The 23,791-nt window shown below is 43.7% G+C and overlaps 3 protein-coding genes across 3 annotated transcripts; all 3 read right to left on the bottom strand.

The window, feature by feature from the left end:
• Positions 260–2,591, bottom strand: LOC8063661. Its single transcript, XM_002459450.2, has 2 exons — positions 1,407–2,591; positions 260–663 (listed from the first exon to the last, which is right to left on the bottom strand). The coding sequence occupies exons 1-2, from the start codon at positions 2,509–2,511 to the stop codon at positions 449–451; spliced, it is 1,320 nt and encodes a 439-aa protein (XP_002459495.1). The 5' UTR covers positions 2,512–2,591; the 3' UTR covers positions 260–448.
• LOC8063660 (cysteine-rich and transmembrane domain-containing protein A) lies at positions 9,185–10,295 on the bottom strand. Its single transcript, XM_002459449.2, has 3 exons — positions 9,842–10,295; positions 9,629–9,740; positions 9,185–9,476 (listed from the first exon to the last, which is right to left on the bottom strand). Exons 1-3 carry the CDS (start codon positions 9,885–9,887, stop codon positions 9,404–9,406), a joined length of 231 nt encoding a protein of 76 aa, XP_002459494.1. The 5' UTR covers positions 9,888–10,295; the 3' UTR covers positions 9,185–9,403.
• Positions 17,356–21,628, bottom strand: LOC8075073 (wiskott-Aldrich syndrome protein homolog 1). Its single transcript, XM_021454655.1, has 3 exons — positions 20,795–21,628; positions 20,417–20,705; positions 17,356–17,703 (listed from the first exon to the last, which is right to left on the bottom strand). Exons 1-3 carry the CDS (start codon positions 21,512–21,514, stop codon positions 17,684–17,686), a joined length of 1,029 nt encoding a protein of 342 aa, XP_021310330.1. The 5' UTR covers positions 21,515–21,628; the 3' UTR covers positions 17,356–17,683.

The raw sequence follows: 23,791 nt of genomic DNA, 5'->3' as shown, positions 1-23,791 counted from the left end.
AAGAATCCAATTCTTTTGTACATCTTGTTATTGTATCTTGTTTAGGGCAAATGAGAACAATTGTGGTGGACTTTGTCTTCAGACCATCTAATAGTTTAAGAATATTCAATCTACTAAGCTTGCATTTTGGACCCAAAATTTAATTACACCTATGCCACCTTCAGTAATTAAGAAAACTTCGATAACGGGAGAACCCCCCCGGAGATCAAGATGAATGAATGGTTGTCCATTTTTTCCCCATGTATTGTAAAATGAGTTATTACTGACGAAATCACCTCGTATCCCGGAGTACTCTCAAGGGAAACAAACACTCGGTCCACACCCAGAAATATAAAACGATATTGAAATACAAAAGATAGATCCTGCTGAAGAACAAAAAAAATGGAAATATGTGCTAGCAGAGGGACTTGCGCTACTCTAGTTTTCAGTTCTCATGCTTCATTGATATTCATTGTTGTTTACTATTGGACTTGTTGGCCTTTTCCTTAGCGTCCTTGTCTTCCCGCGTTGCCTTGGATTGCCCAATGGCCTCTACAAGTTTCTTCTTTCTTGGCAAGCCTTCATCAGAAAGCGCTTCAGGTGCCAAATTCTTGATCACTTCACTAGATAGGGCTGGTGACTCACCAGCTCTTGGATCCTCATCTATAGGGGCCACTTGCAGTGCTACAGAAATTTAGAACATAACATCAGTTAGCTAAGGAACTAATATGCTCCCAGTGAACATGGTTACTGAACAACCACATGGACCAACAACTTGCCGCCATGCAATGACCACGCTATCTCAGAGATCTATGCATGCAAGTTCAAGAGAGGAAATGCCTTATATGTTTCTTGTTTCCTTGCAGGAACTTCTGTTTTGTGCAAGGCTATTACAGTATGTAAAAAACACTCAAACTATTGTTTTATGCATGAACATGATTGAATCCTATTCTTCCACGACCTTTGTGCCAGAATTGGGATGGTTCAAATCCCACACAGAAGGCGCCACAAAAGACTTCAGGGGAAATTGAGAGAATAAGTCTTGTGTTCTTGATATTTTGGAGCTCCATCTCTAGCATAAGTAGTAGTGGTTAATGCCTATGTCATGGCATCTTATCGTTACTTTAGCATATCTTATCTTCTACCTTACACTCTACTTTAGTTGTTGCTAGTCTTTCTACTTTCAGTTGCAAGCAGACCTCTTGGTCCTATATATGTAACAAGAACCAGACATGGTTGGCACTGCCTAAGTAATACAGAAAATTCTCAAACCTGTGTCTTTGCCACCAACAGAAAGAAAGGAATTCATTGCATCATCAATTCATTATGGCAACTTAAATAAGAATGTAAAATTTAACTAACCACACTGCTGGTTCAACCTATCTAATCTAAAGCATGTTTCCACCCACAAACTGGCAAAGCAATACCTGGAGTATAGAAGCTCATGTATGGAACAAAGATGTCCAGGGTACCATTGACCCCTCTTACTTCACTGAACTCTCCAGACTTCAAATTAGCAATAAAAGACCCTTGATTTGTCTCCACATGAACGATACCACTGCCATCCGCAAAGGCCGCTACATCAAATCCGCATATGGAATGACCAGCAGGGACGGGTCTGGTTAACTCAATGGTTCTGCCTAGCACCCATCTGATATCCCTGTCAAGACCAACCTCTGCTGACCATAGGCAGATTTTGGACCATGTCAATGCGGCGCATCCCAGCCCACCACCCTCTGCAATCATGAGTGCACTGTGGGCATTGCTCATAGGTGGCCGTCTAATCGTAGTCATTTTCCGGGTACCCAAATTGTACTTGAGAATTCCTGGAGATTTATTGACCACAAAGTACAGTGCATTCTCCACAAGAGTGCTGCGTACCGACTGCAAAAGATTACCTAAGTACCCATGATGAGCTGATCCACTCCACGCATTAGCTTCTGACGAGTAGACATAGGACGACATCATAAGTTTTGGATCATGGAGGGACAAGGACATCTTACTACACTGAGAGGCCGCGCCCACAAAGACCACGAGGAAGGGTTTGCCGTGGCAGTCCAGGTGGTCACAGCCATCGGCAGCGCAGAGCACCGCTCCTTTGTAATTGTGCATGATCTGCGGCATCCACGGCGTCGCGGGCAGTTCCAGAAGCTCGTCCGTGATAGGATCCCAGACTGCGACGTTGAAGTGGTCACCGGAAAACGAGCTGCGTAAAAGGACGCGGCCGTGGCGGGAGTCGATCGCCAGCCAGTTGATGAGCTCGGCGCGGCGCGGCCGGAAGGAGCCGGTGGGGACGAAGCGAGCGAGCTTTGCGCCGTCTTCGTTCATGCAGTTCGAGACGACACCCAGCAAGGGGGGCGACCCGTGGTGCTCGCGGAACCTACGGCGGAAGCCCGGTCCGCAGACGAGGCGGCACCAGGGCTTGCACGCGACGGCGGCGCGCATGAGCCGCGCGGGGTCGTCCGGCGGGACGTGGAGGAGGATCTCCTCCACGAGCTCGTCCACCAGCGCCGGCGGCTGCCGCGCGGCCATGCTGCGGGCGGGGCCGGATTTGGGGCCCCGGCCCCGGCGGCGGAGGAGCGAGGGTTTGGTGACCTGGGTGTTGTTCAGGAATGAGGAAGGAGAAAAGTGAAGCGGCGTAGTCTGCCATGTACCCAGGTGACCTGGTCCGGTTCAACCAGGCAGCTTGCTGTTCGACAATTAGCTAACCAAGCGGGACTTGGGTGAGATTTTAGTCTGGGATGAAAACGGTAAGCATATTTTCTGACCGTATTCGAGACCGAATTTGTTTAGAGGGATTCAGATCAGTCCGTATCCGAGTCCGAATGTTCAACATTCGATACCGTATTCGTATCCGAGTACTTAAATCGTATATTTATGATGTCAATATTCAATCGTATCTTATCCGACATAGTTGATATTATCCGTATTCGAATCCGAATTCGACCAGAAATACGAAAACAAATATGATATCGATGATATCCGTCCGTATCCGATCCGTTTTCATCCGTCTCAGGGCTTGTTTGACCCATCTCAACTTTACTAGGACCTTGTTTAGTTTCTAAAAAAATTGCAAAATTTTTCAGATTTCCCGTCACATCGAATCTTGTGGCGCATGCATGAAGCATTTGTCAACTTTACTAGAGCCTTGTTTAGTTTCTAAAAAAATTTGCAAAATTTTTCAGATTTCCCGTCACATCGAATCTTGCAGCGCATGCATGAAGCTTTAGATATAGATTAAAATAATAACTAATTACATAGTTTACCTGTAATTTGCGAGACGAATTTTTTGAGTCTACTTAGGTCATGATTGGACAAAATTTGTCAAATACAAACGAAAGTGCTACGGTGTCCATTTTGCAAAATTTTTGGAACTAAACAAGGCCTGTGAAGTTGAGCTATTTTGAAAAAGAATATTTGGTAAAATAGTTTCATCAACTACTTTATGCATATATGAGAGAGAAAAATGGGAAGAGAGCTATAGTAAGCTATTTTGTAGCTTCATCCCAACTTATGTCTTTGTAAGCAAGAAAAGATAAACAACTTCACCTATGAAGTTATTTGAAGTTGTTTTAGAAATAAGTGTTTGGCAAAAAAAACAGCTCATAACAACAGCTCATGAAGTTGTTGCAAACAGGTCCTAACTAAAGAGAAATCACGGTTGGCAACTTTTGGTCATTTTTTTAAGAATTACATTTTACGACGCAGCCAAACTCATCGTAATGAATGCACACACGCAAATCCTACCACTACGAGCATCTTCGAAGATTACGCTAATAAATCTTCGAGATTAATGAAAGCATCATAGATATTTTGTTATCAACGGAATTTTCGCCTACCACTAAATGCATAATGCCAAAAAGTCAAGGAAAATTCACTTCCATGAACAATTGAACCGAGGACCTAAGGTGGTACTAAGGCTTTTGTAACCTCTAGGCCATAGTTACATGTTGTAAGCTACAATGTACTTCCCTTGTTAAAAAAACATCTCGTTTCACAGTATCAAACATTCTTAAATTTGATTAGATTTGTATAAAATAGTATATTTGTATATCTAAATCTAAATATATATATTATGAAAATTTATTCTGCTATTAATTTAGTGATAAATATCACGAATATTGACAACTATTTATATATATTTATTAGTTAACTTTAACTATTTAAAAAAAATAAGATTTGCCTTTATTTTTTTGGACTGAGAGAGTATAGGACATTTTTTTCCTCACTAGTAGTCAAGCACGTGTTTATCATACGCCTTTATGATTGTGATAGGTGAGGCTCTAGTTTATGCTTAAGGTACGTGCCTTTACTGCAGGAGAAGGCCTCAAGATCTATCGGCCTAGGAAGCCAAACCCACGTTTGATAGGCCAGAGTGGAAGCAGTAGTCTTAGCCTGTGTTGTGTGTCACAGCTATAAACATAATTATCAATTTATTAATACCCAATGAATCAGAAGTTCACAACAGAGATCTAGTATAATATATACTCAATCCATCTCAAATTGTAAGTCGTTTGACTTTTTTAATATCAAGTTTGACCACTCGTCTTATTCAAAGTTTTGTATAAAATATCACTTTTTTTGTTGTGTATTGGTTTATTAATAAAAGTTTTTCAAGAATGACTTAAAATTTGACTATATTTGCACAAATTTTTTGAATAAGACGAGTGGTCAAACTTGGGGTAAAAAAAGTCAAACGACTTACAATTTGGGATGGAGGGAGTACTATGCAGACAACATAGTATATATACAAATCATACTAAGTTTCACATTTGCTTACACCAAATATTAGTTCTAGATATCAAATTAGAGGAGGAACTTTTTTTGAAAAAAAACATATGTTTCGGGTCCGTGAGTCACCCGTGGGTGAAATATGCATGACACCCACGCACACCCGACCAGACACCATTGTGGGCCCTTACCGTAGACACCCGCAAATCCAATATTACCATCCCTATTTGCACGTAGCAATCCTCTTCAAATACCGGCCAAAAAAAGACCTTATGCTGCTGACATTTTAAACAGCGCAACCATTCGTATGTTGGATGTACCATCTTGAATCAAGGGCCTAATAAGCGTCCACTTGTAAAAGTAGTAGTAAGGCCTTGTTCAGTTGGTAATTTTTTTTGGGATTTCAGCACTTTTGTTTGTATTTGACAAATATTGTCTAATCATGGGCTAACTAGGCTCAAAATATTCGTCTCACAAATTACAGGTAATCTGTGTATTTTGTTTTCGTCTACATTTAATACTCCATGCATGTGCCGTAAGATTCGATATAACGGGGAATCTAAAATTTTTGGCAAAACTTTTTGAGAAGTAAACAAGGCCTATGTACTGCATCATATGTATTACAACTCCACTGGTAATTTGTAAAAGTAAAAGGTATAGTAAGTACTGCAGCCAGGAGTCTGAGTTAATTGTTAGGTTCATAGTTTTGTGAAGATTTTAGGTATTGTTTTGTGAAGACTTGAGGTATTTGTTGAAGTACACGTTGTGAAGGTAGTACCCTTTTATGGAGCAGAACATTTTCTACATCGATATTGTTCAAGAGATGCATGCCGATGACATCTTTGATTTTGGATGTAATTAGTCTCTTTTTATTTTTCAAGTCAAGGGTATTAGTCAACTCTCCATTTGAGAGGGGGGTGTTAAGATATAATAATTGGTGGTTGCATAGGTTACACACGAAGCTGAGTTGCATATGATACGTTACCTATTAATATAATCTCCTAAGTCTAGGGTTTCCCCCTTGTGTCTCTTATCGCTGGGCCTCAATACTATTATCGATTGAGTCTCTCTCTATTGTAACATTATGTTCATCCGACACAAATGCAGTCTTCTTCAACTCCATCTCACTCAGTAGCTGGTCACTAAGTTGTCCATAAGCGTCGGCATCTAAAATTTTGATTCCCAGTAAAAAATAAATATAATAGAAAAATATAGGACAAAAAATAAATCCACTCGGTTTCAGACTTGGTACAACCCAAAATCACCATTCCTTTTGGTTTGCACAACCAAAAATTTATTCTGAAGGTTTACAGTGCTTGGTGGCAGTGAGGAGACCACTACGTAAGCATCTCTTACTCATTATGCTTTTTAAGGAAGAATTTATTTTAAAGGGAACAAGATCTATCAATAGCAAGGCCAACTTTTCTTTTCTTTTCACTCAAAACATGCCACAATTTAATGTGTTTACATGTTTGCCAAATTATGGTCATGCAAGGCAAGAGAGACATTGCCTCGTGAAAGCTAAGAGCAGTATGTTGTAAGGTTTAACTTGGAATAAAAAGCAGAACTGCTAGCGCCCGGACGTCCAACGCCAGGAACGCGTCCGGACGCCGAGCGCCCCACCCACGCCACATAGAAAAGAAAAAAAAGAAAAGAAAAACTTATCCGTCTCTAACCAACTCACCTCTGCCCCACTCGCCCCGCACGGAAGACCGTTACTTGTCCACTTCCTCCCAACCAACTTATCCCTGTCCCGCTCGCCCCGCACAGAGGACCGCCCTTCGTCTGTTCCCCGCGCAAGGAGCCCGTCCTCCGCCCCATGAGCATGGGATCTGCCCCGGCCCTCGCTTTGTCGGCCCCTAGCAGATCTGCCTGCCGCAAACTCGTCCCTACAACCTGTCCCCATGCTTGACGCTACAACATAATATCCATAATAGTGCAACAAACACTGACAAACTGCTACAACAAACAAGTTGAAGTAGCTGAAACATCATAAATATAGTATTACAACAAACAACGAACAACTGCTGCAACATACAGATTGAAGTATTGGATAGAACAGCTGAAACACCATGAATATAGTATTACAACAACAACGAATGGCTGTTGCAATAACATGTAACAACTAATACAACAGCATAGGTTGAAGCATTGGATGGAGCAATCAAAACACCATAGACATAGTATTACAATAACATCGACCAACTGTTGCAACAACATGCAACAACTAATACAACAGTGCAGATTGAAGCATTGGGTGGAGCAACTAAAATACCATGGATATAGTACTACAACAACACCGAACAACTGTTGTAATAACATAAAACAAACTACTACAACATGCAGATTGAAGCAACTGAAACAACATCTCAAAACACAAATACTGCAACAACGACTAAAACCTGCTGCAACATCTAGAGAGAACCATTGCAACAATGACAAGATCTGAACCCGAGAGCTCGTCGGAACCCTATCCTACTGTAACATCACCTGAAAAACATACTTAAAAAAACCAGAGAACACCATTACAACACGCGCGAGCACTGAATCCCAAGAGCTCGCCAAAACCCTAGCCAACACAATATCCTATAGATCTAGATCCAGAGAAAGAGGAGGAGAAGCAAGAGGTGGAGGAGGAGCAGTGGAGGGCTGAGATCCAGAACCACAAGAGGAGAGAGGGAAAAGGGAGAGGAAGGCTTCAGATCCAAATCCCTCCCCACCTACCTCATCAGAGCTGCGCCGTTGTCTCCATCTCCAGATGCATGGAGGTCACGAGAGCGGGGGAGAAAGAGCAGGGAGGAAGGGAGTTGCGCCGCTCACTGAAAGCTGCCACCGTCACGCTCTACTCCGGCGGCATGGAGGGCGTATGGGTTGCAGCGGGGAGGGAGGGAGAAAAGGAGGGAGGAGTGGCTCGGCGATGGCGCGACAGAACGTGCGGACGCATGGTGCGAAGCGGTGGGAGTGGCGGCGAGATGAGAGAGAACAGTGGAGATGAAAAAGATGAGTGGATAAGAAGGCGTGGAGAAACAACGAAATGAGTGGACAACAACGTCCGGACGGACGGACGTCTTATACGTATCATTACCGAATAAAAAGGGAGCATGTAGGAGCCTTAGCCGAAGGGAAGTCTTTTAGAACTGAACTATTATGCATGTATTTAGTTTGGAGATAAGAAGGGATGGGATGGGATATGGTTACTATTTCTGATGATGGGATTGTCCCATTCCTTGTTTGGATGTGAGGGATGGAACCATATTCCAGTTTTCTTTTTTGTACGAGGGACGAAAAAGTTAGAATGGATGAGATGTTTGTTCTTACTGTTAGCGAAAGTGCCATGCGAGCCCACATGCCAGCCATGATCCTAGCTATCATCTGGTGTTGATTTACCCCCCCCCCCCCCCCTATTTTCAAGCACACGGTCTTATCTTCTTTCTTGGTTAAAGAATGTTCTGGTGCTCTCTAGAAAAAAAATCACGCGACAAGTTGCATTGTGTGACACTTGTCTACACGCCCATGCTGCTGCCTGCTTGTGCTCACTCTATCGTTGCCCTACGCTGCTGCAAGCTCGTGCCCACACCTCCTCAAGTAGGATCTTGCCATGCTCGCCAAATTTGGAAGGAGAACAGAGAGCTCCACCTCAATCTGGACCCTGATGAAAATACCAACAAAGAAGGGTTTGTCCCATCCTATTCCTATTCATCCCATTATCCAAACACATGCTAAATGAACACTGGTGGTCAATTGAATTAATATGTGTCAATGATAACTATGAATATATGGCAAATTAAACTGTACATGGTGCATATTCAACTAATCATAACATGAAACTTTACTACTAAAAAAAACAGTAAGGCAATCTTCCACTGGCAGAACCAAAGCCATCTCAGGTCGTATAACCCCGCCAGCACAGGTGGCAGAACCACAGCCCCTGCTGGTGTGTCATTCAGATTACTTACAACGTCAACAAATATTTTCAAGGATCCTTTTACAAGATATTGTCTTGGAATGCTTTGCCAAAACAGTTATGTCGATCATTGAATTCGGGAATCTGATTCGATCTGAAAGTACTGGGACAACACAGTTTATTCCTGATCATTGAATTCGGGAATCTGATTCTGAGAGTGCCCGGAAAAGGTGAGGATGGAAAACACATACACTATTACTCGCTTTATTCCTGTCTTTTGATTCTCTCACACAGATTATTCCACATCTTGGGCTCGTTCACGGTTTCAGAAGGGATAGTTCATTGCAGTGCATAAACTAGCTAGCTATGGTTAGTTCCTAATAATAAAGAAAGAAAAAGGAAAGCGATAATAGTTGTAGCCGTCAGCGTCGTCAGTGCAGTTCCACTGGTGGTCACATAAAAAAACAAAAACAAAAGAATTAAAGCGGCATTCTCTAAATAATCATAGCGAATATCAGTCCTCTCATTAAAAGCTAACAAGAGATATATCCTAGCCAGGAAAGTTCCCTGAAAAAAAGAAAACAGGTACACGAGCTCATCAAACTTGATTTCCATACAGGAGCAGTAAGAACACTGTTTGGTACAAATTAAATCATATCTCTCACACATTAATCACACTGTTTGGTACGTACATACTCATGGTCGTGGAAATAAACAGACGAAATTAAAGTAAAACTAAAGCAAATCGCGTGCACGCGCGCTTTGGCGCAGGGTGTCTCAGGAGTCGACTCAGGAGACGAAGACGATGGAGGGGTCGCAGCAGCACTCGTCGAGGAGGCAGCAGCAGCACAGCGCCGCAAGGCTGCGAAATCAACAACAGCCGACACAACACAACAAAATCAAAAAACAGCTGAAATGGTTTGCCGTCGCGGAAACTAGCTAGTCCAAGAATTAAGCCCAGAGGTGAAAGTCAGGAGTGAAAATGGCCGGCCGGCAGTAGTGTACGCTACGTACCAGCCCTCGAGGAATCCAGGCGACCGAGGCGGCGGCGGCTGCGCGTACTGGTACTGTGGCGGCGCCATCACCGGCGGGCCCTGGTACGGGTACGGTCCCTGGTTGTAGTATCCTTGAATTTGGCAAGAACAGACAGAATATCATCATCGTCATCAGCTTCTATAGAACCCTAGAACCACTGGAAGTAAGCCAAGCGCCACGTAACGTGCGTACCTTGCTGCGCCGGATATGGGTAGCCGGCGTACCTCGGATCACTCATTATATATATTCTCAACCGGCTTCTCTGCTTTGCTAGCTGGTGGGATTATTGGTTGGTTGGCTAGACGCCTGCCTTCCTGACGCCCCGCCGGCCGGGAGCTAGAGAGGACGATCGAGCTATATATGGTGAACTGGTTAATTCGAGGGCTGGCTGGGGCAGGAAGAGGAGGAGGGACGACGAGGGAGGGCCGCGACGGGCGACGGCGACGTGTGCAACGACGACGAAACTTGTTGGCAGCCGATCGACGGGAGCGCAGCGCGTGGCTGCTGCTGGTTGTTGCCCTTATGCTCGATCGCACTGCGCGCGTTTATAAGGAGGACACGGACGGAGCGGGAGCGATGCAAAAGTGAGAACGTACGATGAGGCGGAAACCGCCGATCGAATCGCCCGGCCGCGTCAGCGCCGGCGCGGACGACGACACACGGTCGACGGATTATTCCCGGCCCTGGCTGCTGCTGTGTGCTGGTGCAGAGTCACACTCACACACAGTTATTAGTTGGCAACTTTGGATGGGTGGGTGGCAGCGCGTGCTCTTCGATCAATTCTCAGTAAAACTGCGTGTGCTGCGTCCGGCCGGGAATCGGCACACTGGTGCCAATTGAACAAAGTTGCAATTTTTGGTTCTGTTTACACGGATGCCAGATATTCTTGGTTATCTTCAGATTGACAGGCCGGATCCATCATCCATCATCGATGGTGAAGCAGTTGGGAGCCTTGGGGGCAGGTGACGCACGACGGATATATACCTAAACCACTCGCCCATAGCTGAATGAACGAAGCCACACCAACAACCTTCATCGTCTATGGGTCCATGCGTGCCGTGAAGTGTTGTGCTTCAACTTCTAAGTCACGGAGATTTCTTAGTGCAAATTAAAAAAGTAGGGATCGGTGACAACTCGTACAAACTGTATAATACCCTTTTGAATGCGCGTGCATGCGCAGAGAATAGAACCCTATTCAAAGTGCAGGCATAAAGAAATCCTGCACAGCTATATATAGATGGTCAAACGTGCCGCCCCGGCCTAAGAGCAACTCCAGCAGTAGCCTCCAAAACTAGGTTCCTATTTTTAATTTGGGTGCTCTCCCTACTTTTTGGGGCTCAACTTTTTTGCTTCAACTCCAATAGTAGCATCCAAATTTGGGCCTCCAAACCTATTCCAGAGAGAATGACAGAAGGGACCCACTCGTCATTGTCTTTTTCTTCTTCCTCTTTCTTCTTCCTTTGGACAGGGACACAATTAGAGCATCAAACCGGCTACCGTAGGGTGTCATGCACATGTAAAGGAAGAGAGAGAGGGAGCATGCGCTGGGGCTAGGACACGCGATGGAGGATGGGGGCTGTCCTGTTGGGCCAACAGGAATGGGGTCTGGGGGAGAAATATGGGTGCCCAGCCAAATATGGGGTCTGGAGTAGGGGCCCTGCTGGAGTAATGTTTTTAGCCTCGACACCCATATTTAGCTATTGGGGCTTGAGTAGGGGCCCTGCTGGAGTTGCTCTAAGCCCGATCCCGATGGTGGCATGGCCTGACAGGGTCGGGCAAGCATGCCCGTCGACCTCTTCGTGCTATGCCGTGCACCCACTGGCTCTGCCTACGGCTCAGGCATGGCCCTACAAAGGTTAGGCTATGCCGAGCTAGCCTCTCAGCACAATATAGACTCACTACAAAATAGGGAAGATAGAGCATATATATTGAAATATAGAAGAAAAAGAAATGTAGTTGCCGAAGTTAAGAGAATGATTTAAGACCTATAGAATAGGTGGAGCCCCAGGTCCTGAGCCTCTAATATTTAGAAGCTACTGCCACTAGTGGAGTTGCTCTAAGAAAAATGATATTCTCTCTCTAAAAGAATCAATTCCTGGAGCAAAAATTTATCCACGGATAAGTCGATTATATTCCTGGATGATCATGGTTTACCCAGTCCATTTAATACTCCTTGTATTTCCATCCTATTTAGGGCCTGTTTAGATTTCAATTTTTTTTGCCCAAAGAGAATTTTTTTTGTGGAATCGGGGGCCTAAGAACTAAACGGGGCTAAAAAATTTTGGGGCCAAAATTTTGGGCTGCAACTGTGCACGCACTCCCATGGAAGCCCACCAATAACAACTTGAGCTAGTTGTTATTGGTGGGCTTTCATGGGAGTACGTGCACAGTTGCAGCCTAAAATTTTGGCCCTAAAATTTGTTGGGCCCGTTTAGTTCTTATGCTCCAATTCCACAAAAATTTTTCTCTTTAGACCAAAAAATTTCAAATCTAAACAGACCCTTACTATTGCATCCCCTCTCATTGGCCAATTTCCCTGTAGCTGGCCGGATGAGTAGTACATTAATTATGTGACCAGCGCATAAACCAAATAGTACTGATTAGTGCGTAACTTAGGCCTTGTTTAGATGCATCCAAACAACCCAAAACTTTACAAGATTCTCTATCACATCAAATTTTGCGGCACTTGCATAGAACATTAAATATAGATAAAAAAAATAAGTAATTGCACAGTTTACCTATAAATCATGATGCGAATCTTTTAAGCCTAGTTACTCCATGATTGGATAATGTTTGTCAAATAAAAACGAAAGTGCTACAGTATCAAAATCCAAAAAATTTTTAGATCTAAACAAGGCCTTAATGGTGGAACTTAAATTAATCAAGAGTAATATGGTCATATGGTAGCTAAACTAATTTGTTGGAAACTTGCTATGAATTTATTTATTTTGGGATAGAGGGAATAAAAAGATATGTTGTGGCCAGGTGATCTAGATTTCAGGACTTAGTATGGCACGCCAGGGTCCCCAACCGTTGAGATGAACAAGTACTGGTTGCAAACGGAGTGTAAAGTTCTTAAATAGTGTAAGGTTCTTAAATATCGTCCTTTGTACTGGAACATGGCCATTTTTCCTTGCTGCTATTATTATTATTGTAGGATCTAACAACGTTTTCTTTAAGTAAGCAACGTTCATACAGAAGTGATGACTTTATCAATCTCGAGTATTGATTTTATTAATCTCAAGATCTATTGGCTGATTGGCTCGCAAGGATAGGTGGTGCGTGGATGTGTTTCATAGGGGGTGAAGGCACTTTGCGTGTTGTGGGTTGTGCAGTCCATATAAAAACAAGTGGGTGGTCACTCTTCACTGAAATAAATAAAAAGATAAGTCAAGATCAGGCCGCGGAAAACTGCAAATAATTGCCTTGAACTAAGTTGGCTACCGCGGAGAATTTTTGGAAATTTCAGTGATCGATTTGCTTTGAATTTGTTTCAATATCAAACAGCTAGCCCCGGTCCTCAAATTTAAAACAAGAAGGAATGCAAAAACAAATAGAAATGTGCTGTCCAACCGACCTCATAAATGATATATGTTTTTTTTTTCGAACGCGACATTCTAGGATGACAATTGACAAATGAAAATAATTGAAACAAAAACAAAACAGACTTTACTACAGCATATGCGTGCAGGATTTGGAGTTCATAGTTTTTAGTCGAAAAAACCACAACAACACTATTCTTCATTGACTCGGGCAGCCACGCCCCCGCTCCAGCCGCCACCCTGCCATCGCAAACTAGGGTTTTATCCGAGGTCCATGGCCAGCACCGCGGTGAAGGAGCTCCAACGCCGCCACCGTCGCTGCCATAGGCGGAGCTCCTCCGCCCCGACCTAGCCTAATCGCCGTTGCCACCGCTAGCTTCCCTAAATCGTCAGCTGGTCATTCCCATTGTCTGGCCCACGTTCCTGCCCCGACTAGCCCCTTCTATACCCCCTAGACTTAGAGAAGATAAGAGGAGAGCCCACTGAAATCCTAGAAAGTAGATCCACGAAGAATAGGGTGCACATCCACCACCCCCGCTGCATCCGCCATGGCTGATTCGAGGAGGCATGTGGCACAGGGACTCACTGGTGAGGTTGTCGCCAGAGAGAGAGAGGGGGAGAGAGGAGTGGTGTGCGAGCGAGTCACAGGTGGGGTGTGGACTGGAGAGGTGTGTGGACGGGTCTTGATCTTATCGGTCACTATTTTTCAACCACGGAACAATGTTTTTCTGTCGTAATAAATTAGTATCACCGCACAAACGATCAGCCCGGAGTACAAGATCGACAGAATGAACCAGGCAGCGCAGGTGAATGAAATAAGTAAATTAGAGAAAAAAAAGCCGCAATGGAGCACGGTCGAAGAAATTAATTAAATTATTATTATTGTCTCCAAGGGATCGGAATTGATTGAAAACAAGCCACGGCGTACGCACATGCATACATAACAGTTGGATCATTTGCTGCAACCTGCTCCTTCCTTCCATCACCGATCGAATATAAGAGAGAGAAAAAAGGGGAAGCAAGAGAGAGAGATGGCTAGCTAGGTCGGACATCGGGGATTGCAGACGGCACAGTGTGCCCTACAGTCAGCCATGGTGGTGTGGCAATACTCGACCCGGCTCTGGTCGGGGCAGCAGTAGCAGTATGGATCGTTGGTATGCTCGAAGTAGCCGCACCTCGACTGCGCGCAGAAAATAACTTCGAACTTGCCGGTGTCTTCTGATGGCGCCGCCGCCGCCGCCGCCATGGAGGCGTTGGAAGGAGCGACGGCGGCGGCGATGGACATGGAGCTCCTGCCAGCATCCACAAAAGACCCAAAAAGCATTGCGGCACTACTAGCGAGCAGCAAGAACAACACTACGTTGCTACTGGCCTCCGGCTTCATGTTTGTTGGATCTTCAATTTGCCAGTATATATAGTAAACTTTATGCGTAGGGGGGTTGGCTACGAACACGAGCAAAATAATGTAGAGGAAATCTGCGTTGGGCGTGAGCTATATATATATATATATTTTGAGAGGTGATGCCCTCCATTTTTATTAGAAGTATATACGGAGTGTATATATATATATAGTAATAATATTGTGCAAGCTAGACGTACCGTAACCGGTTCAGCATTGATTGAATGATTTATATGTATTACCATTAATGCATAATTGTTTCGCGACGTTTCCATAGAGAATGAGCATGCGCGCATGCATCGTTAAACGACGAAACCAAACGAAAAGGAATCTATTGCTGGGAGCAAGAAGATCCATGATATATAGACTTCCAAAACATACTAAACCAAAGATTTTGTTTTTTGGCATGTTATGATTTCAATTAGTATTTGGTTTGCTATCAAAACTTGCCACCATCTCACATTTGGTTTGCCAAATCCATAGTAACCTTTTTTTTTTTACTCGTAGCTGAACCAAGCAGCCCAATAACCATATAGGCTGATCGGTGGGCTGGGATAGAAGGATGCATGCAAGCAGGGCGGGACGCAGGTAGCCAAGCTTTTTTCGTGGGCCTTGCGTGTGCTCACCACGCAGCTTTTGTACGCCGCGAGAGTCCCCCGCCGCACGCAGAGCTCGAATCGCTCGCGTCGAGGCGACTAGTATGGTCTAGCCCACTGTCGTCAATCGCCAGGCCCACTCTCAAGCTTCCGAGTCTGAAATTCCTCCCTCTCTCTCTCTCTCTCTAAAAAAAGTCTGAAATTCCTCTTAGTAGTCTTTATATACTCTATCTATATATTAACTAAAAAACTATGTATAGAGGTCGCAACAAAAAAAAAACTATGTATAGGGTACCATACTGACCCAGTCCAAAAATAGTTTTGTTTTTGTATATATGGATGGTCATTCCTAAAATATGACTGTTGATGTGGACGTGACAAATCACTCAAAAAATAATAAAAAAAAGAAGGGCAGAAAATATGAGGCATACAAGCTGGTCTCACATTCTCTCTTTTCTCCTTTCACTTGAGTCATGTTTCTCATGTCTCATCCTACCGTCATTGGCTCTCATCTCCTCCTAACACCAAAGCTGCCCTCTCCCTTGACATCCTCCGCCTCCCACTAGCTTCGTCCCCCAATACATTTGATGACCCTTGCCTCTTTATTATCGCACCGTCCTCCACCACCATTGGCTCCTGTCTCCTCAAGGGCTCCAACCACCCCTTCCATGCGCGGCCCCACCTCCCATAGGAGAAGGAGGAGATCTTGCCCAGGGGCGTGAGAAAGGTGGCTTCTTGCCATTGCTGTAGTACCAGCATGGCGGCGAGGAACAATGATGGTTGTCAATGTGTGGATGTGCACTAATGGAGGTATGAGGGGAAGCACAAGCAGAAGGATGGGAGCCTATATGTCCATGAGCCATGGTTGATAGGTGGGCAGAAGGAGGAAGAAGATAAGTCGAGGAAGGAGGAGATGGCGTGAGACTGACCTAGTGAGTTTCTTTTCTCTTCTCTTTATTTTTAAGTGTTTTTTCATGTCACATACACTCAACATGACCATGTTTTGTTAGTTAACGGACTAAGAATACCTGGTTTTGCAGTTCACAGAGGCAACACATGTTTTTCCTACCCAAACCAGTTAGTTTATGTATACACTTTGTTACTGCTGGTTTCAAAACCAATGGTACAAACTCTTTAGTACTAAGAGTACTGCAGAACTCACTCCATTATATATACTATGAATCATTTTAGTTTATAAGAGCGGAACATAAGAAAAAAAATTAGGTATTTTAAAAAGTAGTTCCACGCCCAGATAAGAAACAATTCAGGTATTTTAATGTAGTTCCAGACCTAGATTGATGAGTAGTTCCACTCTGAATCACGTGAAATATTGGTTGCCCTTACCTAAATTTTTTTAGTTACGCCAATCACCTAGAGTGCACACCAAAAAATCGCCATAACTCTAGTACAACATAAGTTAAATCCGGTTTAAATTCATAGTAATTAAAATTTGGGTCTGCGAGAGAGTTGTTTCATCCAAATTTTGTTTTATTCCTATGAGTTAAGAAGAAATAAAAAAAAGAAAAGCTAAAAAATCAGGTGTGGAAGAGGGATTTCACCCAAGCATAATATAGCAAAATCATTTGGTTTTGTTTGAAGTCAAGTTAATGGAAAAATGCGTAAATAACCACAAAACCAAACATTCATTAGATAACATTGAAAACTATTTGCATAGTATGAATTTATTACATATCAGAGATATTAATATTTTTTCATTTCTATAAACATGGGTCACATTTAGTTAACTTTAACTTAGGACAAAACTAAAACAAATTTATAATTTGAAAGGAACAGATTAGTGTTCACTTCCTTCCAATATATATGTTCACTATTCCAAATGTTGCACAAATTATGATGTTTATGTTTTATACATGAGGATTAAATTATATTTTTTCATGTTATATTAACCTTTACATTAATGTGTAGAATAAATTTCTGTATGTAACTATGGACTAACTAGGATGAATAAAGCAATTCGGCATAAAGTACTATTATTGAAATACCACATAAGGCCTAAATTTTGTCGAATAAAATCAATTTATTGATGATTTAACAATATATATTCCTATTCACATGTCGTGTTTACTGTCCGCGCTCATTCCCAATCATTTACATGAAGCCCTCACTTACTACACTGTCTGGATCTGAGTTCTCAACAGCAATACCGCCTTCAGGGAAACAATGTATAGAAACTTTCAAGAATCCTTTCAAGAACTCAGAAAATAAATAGCATGGAAAATTTCAAGGGTCTTGCTACAAACATCACTATGAATCTTGAGAATTAGATAGCACACATCTACAGACAAAGAAAATACGAGATGATGAATGAGAACCGCTAGAGGCAGAAGAAGTACACTTGGTTTTGTTAGCCACTGGAACCGGTTTAATCAGAAAGTTAATATATACACATTAGGTGAGACCAATTCTGCATTTCATACACAAGACGTTGCTTCCACCATCTTCGATCAGATGATTTTGTGACGGGATGGTCAATTGATCAAGCAAAACTTTTTGCCACTGAAAGTCAGAATGGTTAAAAATTCCGGTTAGAAGCAAGACCAAGATCCTAGTAAAATAAAAATTCAGGGAGATTCACATGCAAACAAAATTACCATGCTGTGCATATGCACAAACAGTCATGACTGAGACTAACTAGAAGTCCCTAACCCTAATCAAAAATAAAATGAAGATACATTTCAGGATAAATCTAATGATACTTTATTTAGTACCATAAAGATTTGTAGATATTATATAAATGTGAAAAAAATTGAAATAGTTTGATTTGGTACTATGCTAATGTTAGGTTATTTTTGGGAGGAATATTATTGCTATCAAATTAATTACTGCTAATTATCTTCCTCAGCCCCCCAAAAAATTGCATCAAAAGGAATATATCGATTGCTACCTACTATATGCTGATGTTCAATAATTAGAAATGTTTTGAACATCAAAAGTAACTACTTATGAGTCAAATTTACTATCCAAAACATCATCTAATTATTATGTGGAGCTAGTAGTAACTGTACTCCCTCTATTTCTAATTATACGACGTTCTGATCTAGATACAATGATTTTACAATGTATTTAGACATAGTGTATGTCTAAGTGCATAGCAAAAATTTGGAATAGCAAAACGTCTAGATACATAGTAACATCTTATATAATTATAGTGTATCTAGACGTTTTGGCTTTTTTAATACACTATCCTACACTATAATTATAGTAGTAACTGTACTCCATCTATAATTATAGTAATGTGTCTTACACTATAATTATGTGTAGATGCATCGTATCATTATCATGGCTTTTAGATACACTATGATTAATGTCTAGAGACAAAACGTCTAGATACATAGTGTATCTAAAATGCCAAAACATCTTATAATTTAGAATTGAGAGAGTAGCATTCGTAGTAGTTGATAGAACTTCACACAAACATTGTGTAAATATAGTATATCTAACAGATTTAATCATGCAAGGGTCCATAGCTCACTATAGTGCATTCGACTGCAGCTCAAGAGGTCAACCGCAATTAGAATTAAAGCTCCAACAAATAAAGCTCCAACAATTAGAATTCAGGATCCTGAATTCATAGAATTCAGGATCCTGGTTAGGCCCTATTCTTACGTACAACCGCAATTAGAATTCTAAAATTAAAGCTCCAACAAGTCACTGTAGCATCAGTTTTGCACTATAGCGTAAAGATGTTCAGGATCCTGAGGCACCAAATAAACTATGAAAAGAGTGAAGCATGTGGAGCTAAAATTTTTTGGCCTCGTTCAGTGGCTTCTTGCGGCTCCTCGCAAGGATCCCTGCCAAATGGGAATTCAAAAATAGCTCCTTGCACTACTCAAGAGCCTTCATAAACTTTTTAATAAGCTTGATATCCCTTGGGTGCATTTGATTTGGCAGAAGCATTACTGCAATGGTCATCTACCTATCCAAGAAAAATGAGGTTCTTTCTGGTGGAGATATACCTTCTTAAGCCCCTGCCAGTTTATAAGAGCATAGCCAGTGTTACTCCTACAGTGGTTCATCCTCCATTCCCTCCTCCTTATGGCTGGATCCCTGGCATGCATGGACCTTCTCTTCAACAGATCTTCCCTGAGTGTTCTCCTTTGCCAGAATCCAAACATCTCGGTTCAAAGTGCAAGATTAGCAGTACAGCTTCAATCTCTCTTCCACCTACCCCTTTCAGCGGAGGCTTTTGATCAAAACCAAGCTTTAACTTCTACTGTTATACAGTTGAGGACACATAGGAATGTGGATATCTGGACTTATATGGGGTTCATCTCTTCTCTATTTTTTTTGAGAGAACTCATCTCTTCTCTATTCCTGCAAGGCCTATAAGCATCTAACAGGCCACCGACAAATTCATCCAGTTTTTAATTAGGTGGCTTTGAAAATCTTCCTATCAGAAAAAAGAAAAGTCTTTTTTTGGTTACTTCTCAAGGACAGATTAAACACCAGTGGGCTTTTACGAAGGAAAAATATGGCCCTAGAGGACTACAATTGTATCCTTTGCAGTCATAACATCGAGGAAAGTCTCCCTCATTTGTTCCTAGCCCCTTTCGCTGCCCAATGTTGGAACACACTATATCTGCAAACTAGAGGTTTGATAGATTGGTTTGATATTCTGGACAGTTTTAGAAGGAGGCAGCTTGCAGTTCCTTTTTTCCTGAAAATCTTAATCGGCATGTCCTGGGCAATTTTGTTCGTGCGCAATGACCATATCTTCAAGCATAGACATGTTTCTCTTGGGCGACGCAAGAAAATTTTCAAGGATGAGTTTGTAGGACTTCGGCCTTCACTTAGTTCATGGCTAGACACAATTATGTGTAATTCTCCTCATTTTCTTTGTGTCATTGTTTGATTGTTTCATGAACCTGTACTTGTAACCTTTTGTTTATATTTTGTTTAATAAATCCAAGTAGGGGGCAACCCCTCCTCTTTCCCTAATTTTTTTTTTGAAAGCGAGCAAATCAATAGTACGAATGACTACAGATGAAGTTTCCTTCAATATGAGGTATCAGTAACAGTTCACTTCGGTTTAGTGCATGAAATACAAATATGGTGTGTTTCAGTTTGTAAATAAAAGAAGGACAAAAAAAAAACTGGCGTACATGTTATGTCGATTCGATGCAATGGTATGTACGTAGACACCAATTAATTACTAACCTAGTAGTAATAATGTCGAAGAAGAAGAAGAAAAAAAACCGTATATATGTACCTTTGGACGACTGGTGCACAAGCACGATATGCACGGCGGCGTTGTTGGGCGGCAGCTGCAGTCGGAGCGGCAGGAGCTTCCCGTTGATGGGGCTCCGCGAGCACATGATGACGTCGTGGAGCCCCGTCTCCTCCTTGAGCCTCTCCAGCAGCTCCTCCAGGCTCGTCCCGTTGAACGTCAGGTACTGCGCCTCCTCGTCCGGCCTCACCTCCCCGTCGCTGTCCCCGATCTGGTAGTGCACCGCTCGCCCCTCCACCTTGTGCAGCGGCACCGAGGACGACTCCGTCGACTGCAGTAGTGCATGCACAGTCCTTTGGTTGTGTACGTTGTTCAGGTGAATGATTGCATGCAGGCTGTGTGAGTAGCTAGTGTACGCACCTCGAGCCTGTACAGGCCGGGCGCGGGTGGCGCGATGTAGCCCGGAGGCGGCGGCGGGGGCTGCGCTCTGAACGGAGCCATGTTCTCTTCACGGTGGTGCGCCGGCGGGGGCGGCGGCCGTCTCAGCGCCGACGTCGGCAAGGGAGCCGGAGACTGCGGGCGGGAGGGCGGTTTGTTGTTGCTGTACGACGGCGTCGGTGAGGCGGCGTCGGCGGCGTCGACGGTCTCGGCGGAGTCGGGTCCCGTCGGCGGCGGGAGCGCCTGGACGATCTCGACGTCCCAGACCACCCACGCGGCGTGCCTGTGCGGGGCGTCGTGGGTGACGGAGTTCCGCCACGGCGGGAGCCCGGCGTTGGCGCGGAGGAAGTTGCCGTACCGGGTGCGGAGGCGCGCGGCGCGGGCGTGCGCGTTGGCGCCGGCGTCGTCGCGGACGGGCACCCACTCGACGGAGGAGTCGAGGCGGTGCGGCAGCGTCTGCAGCACCTTCCGCCCCGTGAAGCCCAGGAGGAAAGGCTCGTTGGAGGCGGAGAGGTAGCGGCCGTAGCGGCCGCGGAGGCGGAGCACGCCGGGGGCGTGCGGGACGCGCTCCACCACCCACCGCGCGTTCGGGGACGCCGCGTTCCGGTCCTGGACCACGTGCGCCTCGTCCTCGTCCGCGTACAGGTACTTGTCGTGGTGGCTCCGCAGCCGCACCGTCCTCGCGCGCTCGAACAGCTCCATCTTGATGCGTTCCGGCCGGCGCGGCGGCGGTGCGCCGCGGCGTGGTCGTCGTCCTTGTTGCGGTGGGAGATCCCTCAGGGGCGGAGTCGGGGATTGGGCGGTGCGCGCTCCGGGCGTTCCGCGCGCGGCGAGGCTATTCTTGAATCTTGAGGAGAGACACGGCCTGGCGCATGGCGCGCGGCGCGGGAGGGAGTAGTGTCGATTCACTACTGAGCGGCGACGGATGCATTGAGGGCTGGGATGTTTGACCGATTTGACCCGACCGTTGGTCATGGATACATCGTATATTAGATATTTTGGCTACTAAACAAATTTAAATAAAAAAATTTTTAACTATAAAGTTTTAAATCTTGTTAAGTACGAGAACTTTAGTATAGGATGTACCTCGGTCCGAGATTGTTTGAAAATAATCAAAAAATTGAATCTCAAAATATGTGAATATAATTAAAATAAATATTTAAGACTCTAAACAATTTTAAATAAAAAACTTAATAATAGTAAACATGTAGCTTAGGTCGGCCACTACAACTCTGATATTGACTATATGAACATTCGAGATCTTCTAAGAATTTTAAATTTTGAATTTTAAAATCTATAAAGTTATAACACATATTAGGGACACTAAACAACTTCATATAAAAAAACTTCTCATCAACAAAGCGTACTGAGAAATATAACTTTCATATAAACCATATCAACAGTCGAGATTGTTTGATAATTTTATTTCAAAATCTATGAACTTACAATAATATTTTGGGACCTAAAACAGTTTCAATTCAAAAACTTTTCAACTACATAGTTGTAGATTTCATCAAAGGCTACAATTTTAATATAAAGTTTGTTTATCGCGCTCATATGAAAAAGCTTAATGCAACTATTTGTAGAGACATTTTCGTGAATTGTTTTTAGGACATGGATGCTTAGAACGACCATCTCCAAAAATCATCTGGTTATTGTAATCTTTTAGGTCATAGGTTCTTGGATCTTGCCATGTAAGCAGATGCCACACTTGATATGTCTCTAGGGTTGCAGACTCTGTCACACCCATATTTTAAGAACAAAATAGGATGCATAAAAGACTCATATGTGCCCCAGGAATAGTCGCACAAATAAGTAGACAAATCTCAAATGTACCATTGCAGTGTTTATTACATAGATAATTCCATTGCCCATTTCACGATTCTGCCATTGGCGTCTTTATTGCGCAGGATGTCCCCGAGAGGGAAACTGGTTGTCACCAGGACTCGATGGCCGTCGAAGTAGTGCTTCAGCTTTCTTGACGTTATCAGGATGGCGTATATAAGCTTCTGTATTTGTGGGTACCTGGCCTTGGACTCGTTTAAGACTTCGCTTATGAAGTAAACGGGTCTCTGGACCTTGAAGACGTGACCTGGTTCATCTCGCTCGACCACTATTGCCGTGGAAACAACCCTGTCGGTTGCAGCAATGTAGAGGAGTAGGTCTTCATTGGGCTGAGGCGCTGTGAGGACAGGTGGTGAAGTGAGGAAGGTCTTAAGCTGAGTGAACGCAGCGTCGGCTTCCTCTGTCCAAGAAAATTTTTCTGATGCTTTCAATAGTTTGAAGAAGGGGAGGCCTTTTTCTCCCAGCCTTGAGATGAAACGACTGAGGGCGGCCATGCATCCGGTTAGCTTCTGAATATCCTTGACGTTCTTCGGTGGTCGCATGTCGAGTACGGCTTTGACTTTTGAAGGGTTTGGTCGTATGCCGTCGCGACTGACGACGTTGCCGAGCAGTAGACCGGAAGGAACGCCGAAAATGCATTTCTTGGGGTTGAGCTTCCACTTGTACCTATTGAGTGCCTTGAAGGTTCGGTCTAAGTTGTCGATTAGGGTGCTCGCGTCCCTTGTTTTTACGACCACGTCGTCCACATAGGCCTCGACGAGGTCATCGCGAATCTCGTCGTGGAGGCATTGCTGGATGGCCCTTTGATAAGTGGCCCCGGCGTTTTTAAGTCCGAAAGACATGGTAGTGTAGCAGTATGCGCCGAAGGGTGTGATGAAGGATGTTTTGATCTGATCTTCTTCCTTTAGCGAGATCTGGTGATAACCAGAGTAGCAATCTAGAAAGGAGAGTAGTTCGCATCCGGCCGTTGAGTCGACCACCTCGTCGATGCGAGGAAGACCAAAAGGATCTTTAGGACAGTGTTTGTTGAGATCGGTGTAATCAACGCACATTCTCCATTCATTATTCTTTTTGCGTACAAGAACCGGATTGGCGAGCCAATCGGGGTGATACACTTCTTTTATGAATCCGGCT

The sequence above is a fragment of the Sorghum bicolor genome, chromosome 2 (genome assembly GCF_000003195.3).
Source record: "Sorghum bicolor cultivar BTx623 chromosome 2, Sorghum_bicolor_NCBIv3, whole genome shotgun sequence".
Classification (NCBI taxonomy): domain Eukaryota; kingdom Viridiplantae; phylum Streptophyta; class Magnoliopsida; order Poales; family Poaceae; genus Sorghum; species Sorghum bicolor.
Note: the sequence above shows the minus strand (reverse complement) of the source record. Positions and strands in the feature narration are given on the sequence as shown.

Bases quoted from the DNA above. Each gene is read 5' to 3' on its own strand.
- LOC8063661 (XM_002459450.2), bottom strand. From the start codon at position 2,511: ATGGCCGCGCGGCAGCCGCCGGCGCTGGTGGACGAGCTCGTGGAGGAG. The intron at 664-1,406 runs GTATTGCTTTGC...AAATTTCTGTAG, and splicing joins CATGAGCTTCTATACTCCAG to CACTGCAAGTGGCCCCTATA.
- LOC8063660 (XM_002459449.2), bottom strand. From the start codon at position 9,887: ATGAGTGATCCGAGGTACGCCGGCTACCCATATCCGGCGCAGCAAG. The intron at 9,741-9,841 runs GTACGCACGTTA...GCCAAATTCAAG, and splicing joins CCCATATCCGGCGCAGCAAG to GATACTACAACCAGGGACCG. The intron at 9,477-9,628 runs GTACGTAGCGTA...TTGATTTCGCAG, and splicing joins CCTGGATTCCTCGAGGGCTG to CCTTGCGGCGCTGTGCTGCT.
- LOC8075073 (XM_021454655.1), bottom strand. From the start codon at position 21,514: ATGGAGCTGTTCGAGCGCGCGAGGACGGTGCGGCTGCGGAGCCACCAC. The intron at 20,706-20,794 runs GTGCGTACACTA...GCACTACTGCAG, and splicing joins CCGGCCTGTACAGGCTCGAG to TCGACGGAGTCGTCCTCGGT. The intron at 17,704-20,416 runs GTACATATATAC...TCTGACTTTCAG, and splicing joins TGTGCACCAGTCGTCCAAAG to TGGCAAAAAGTTTTGCTTGA.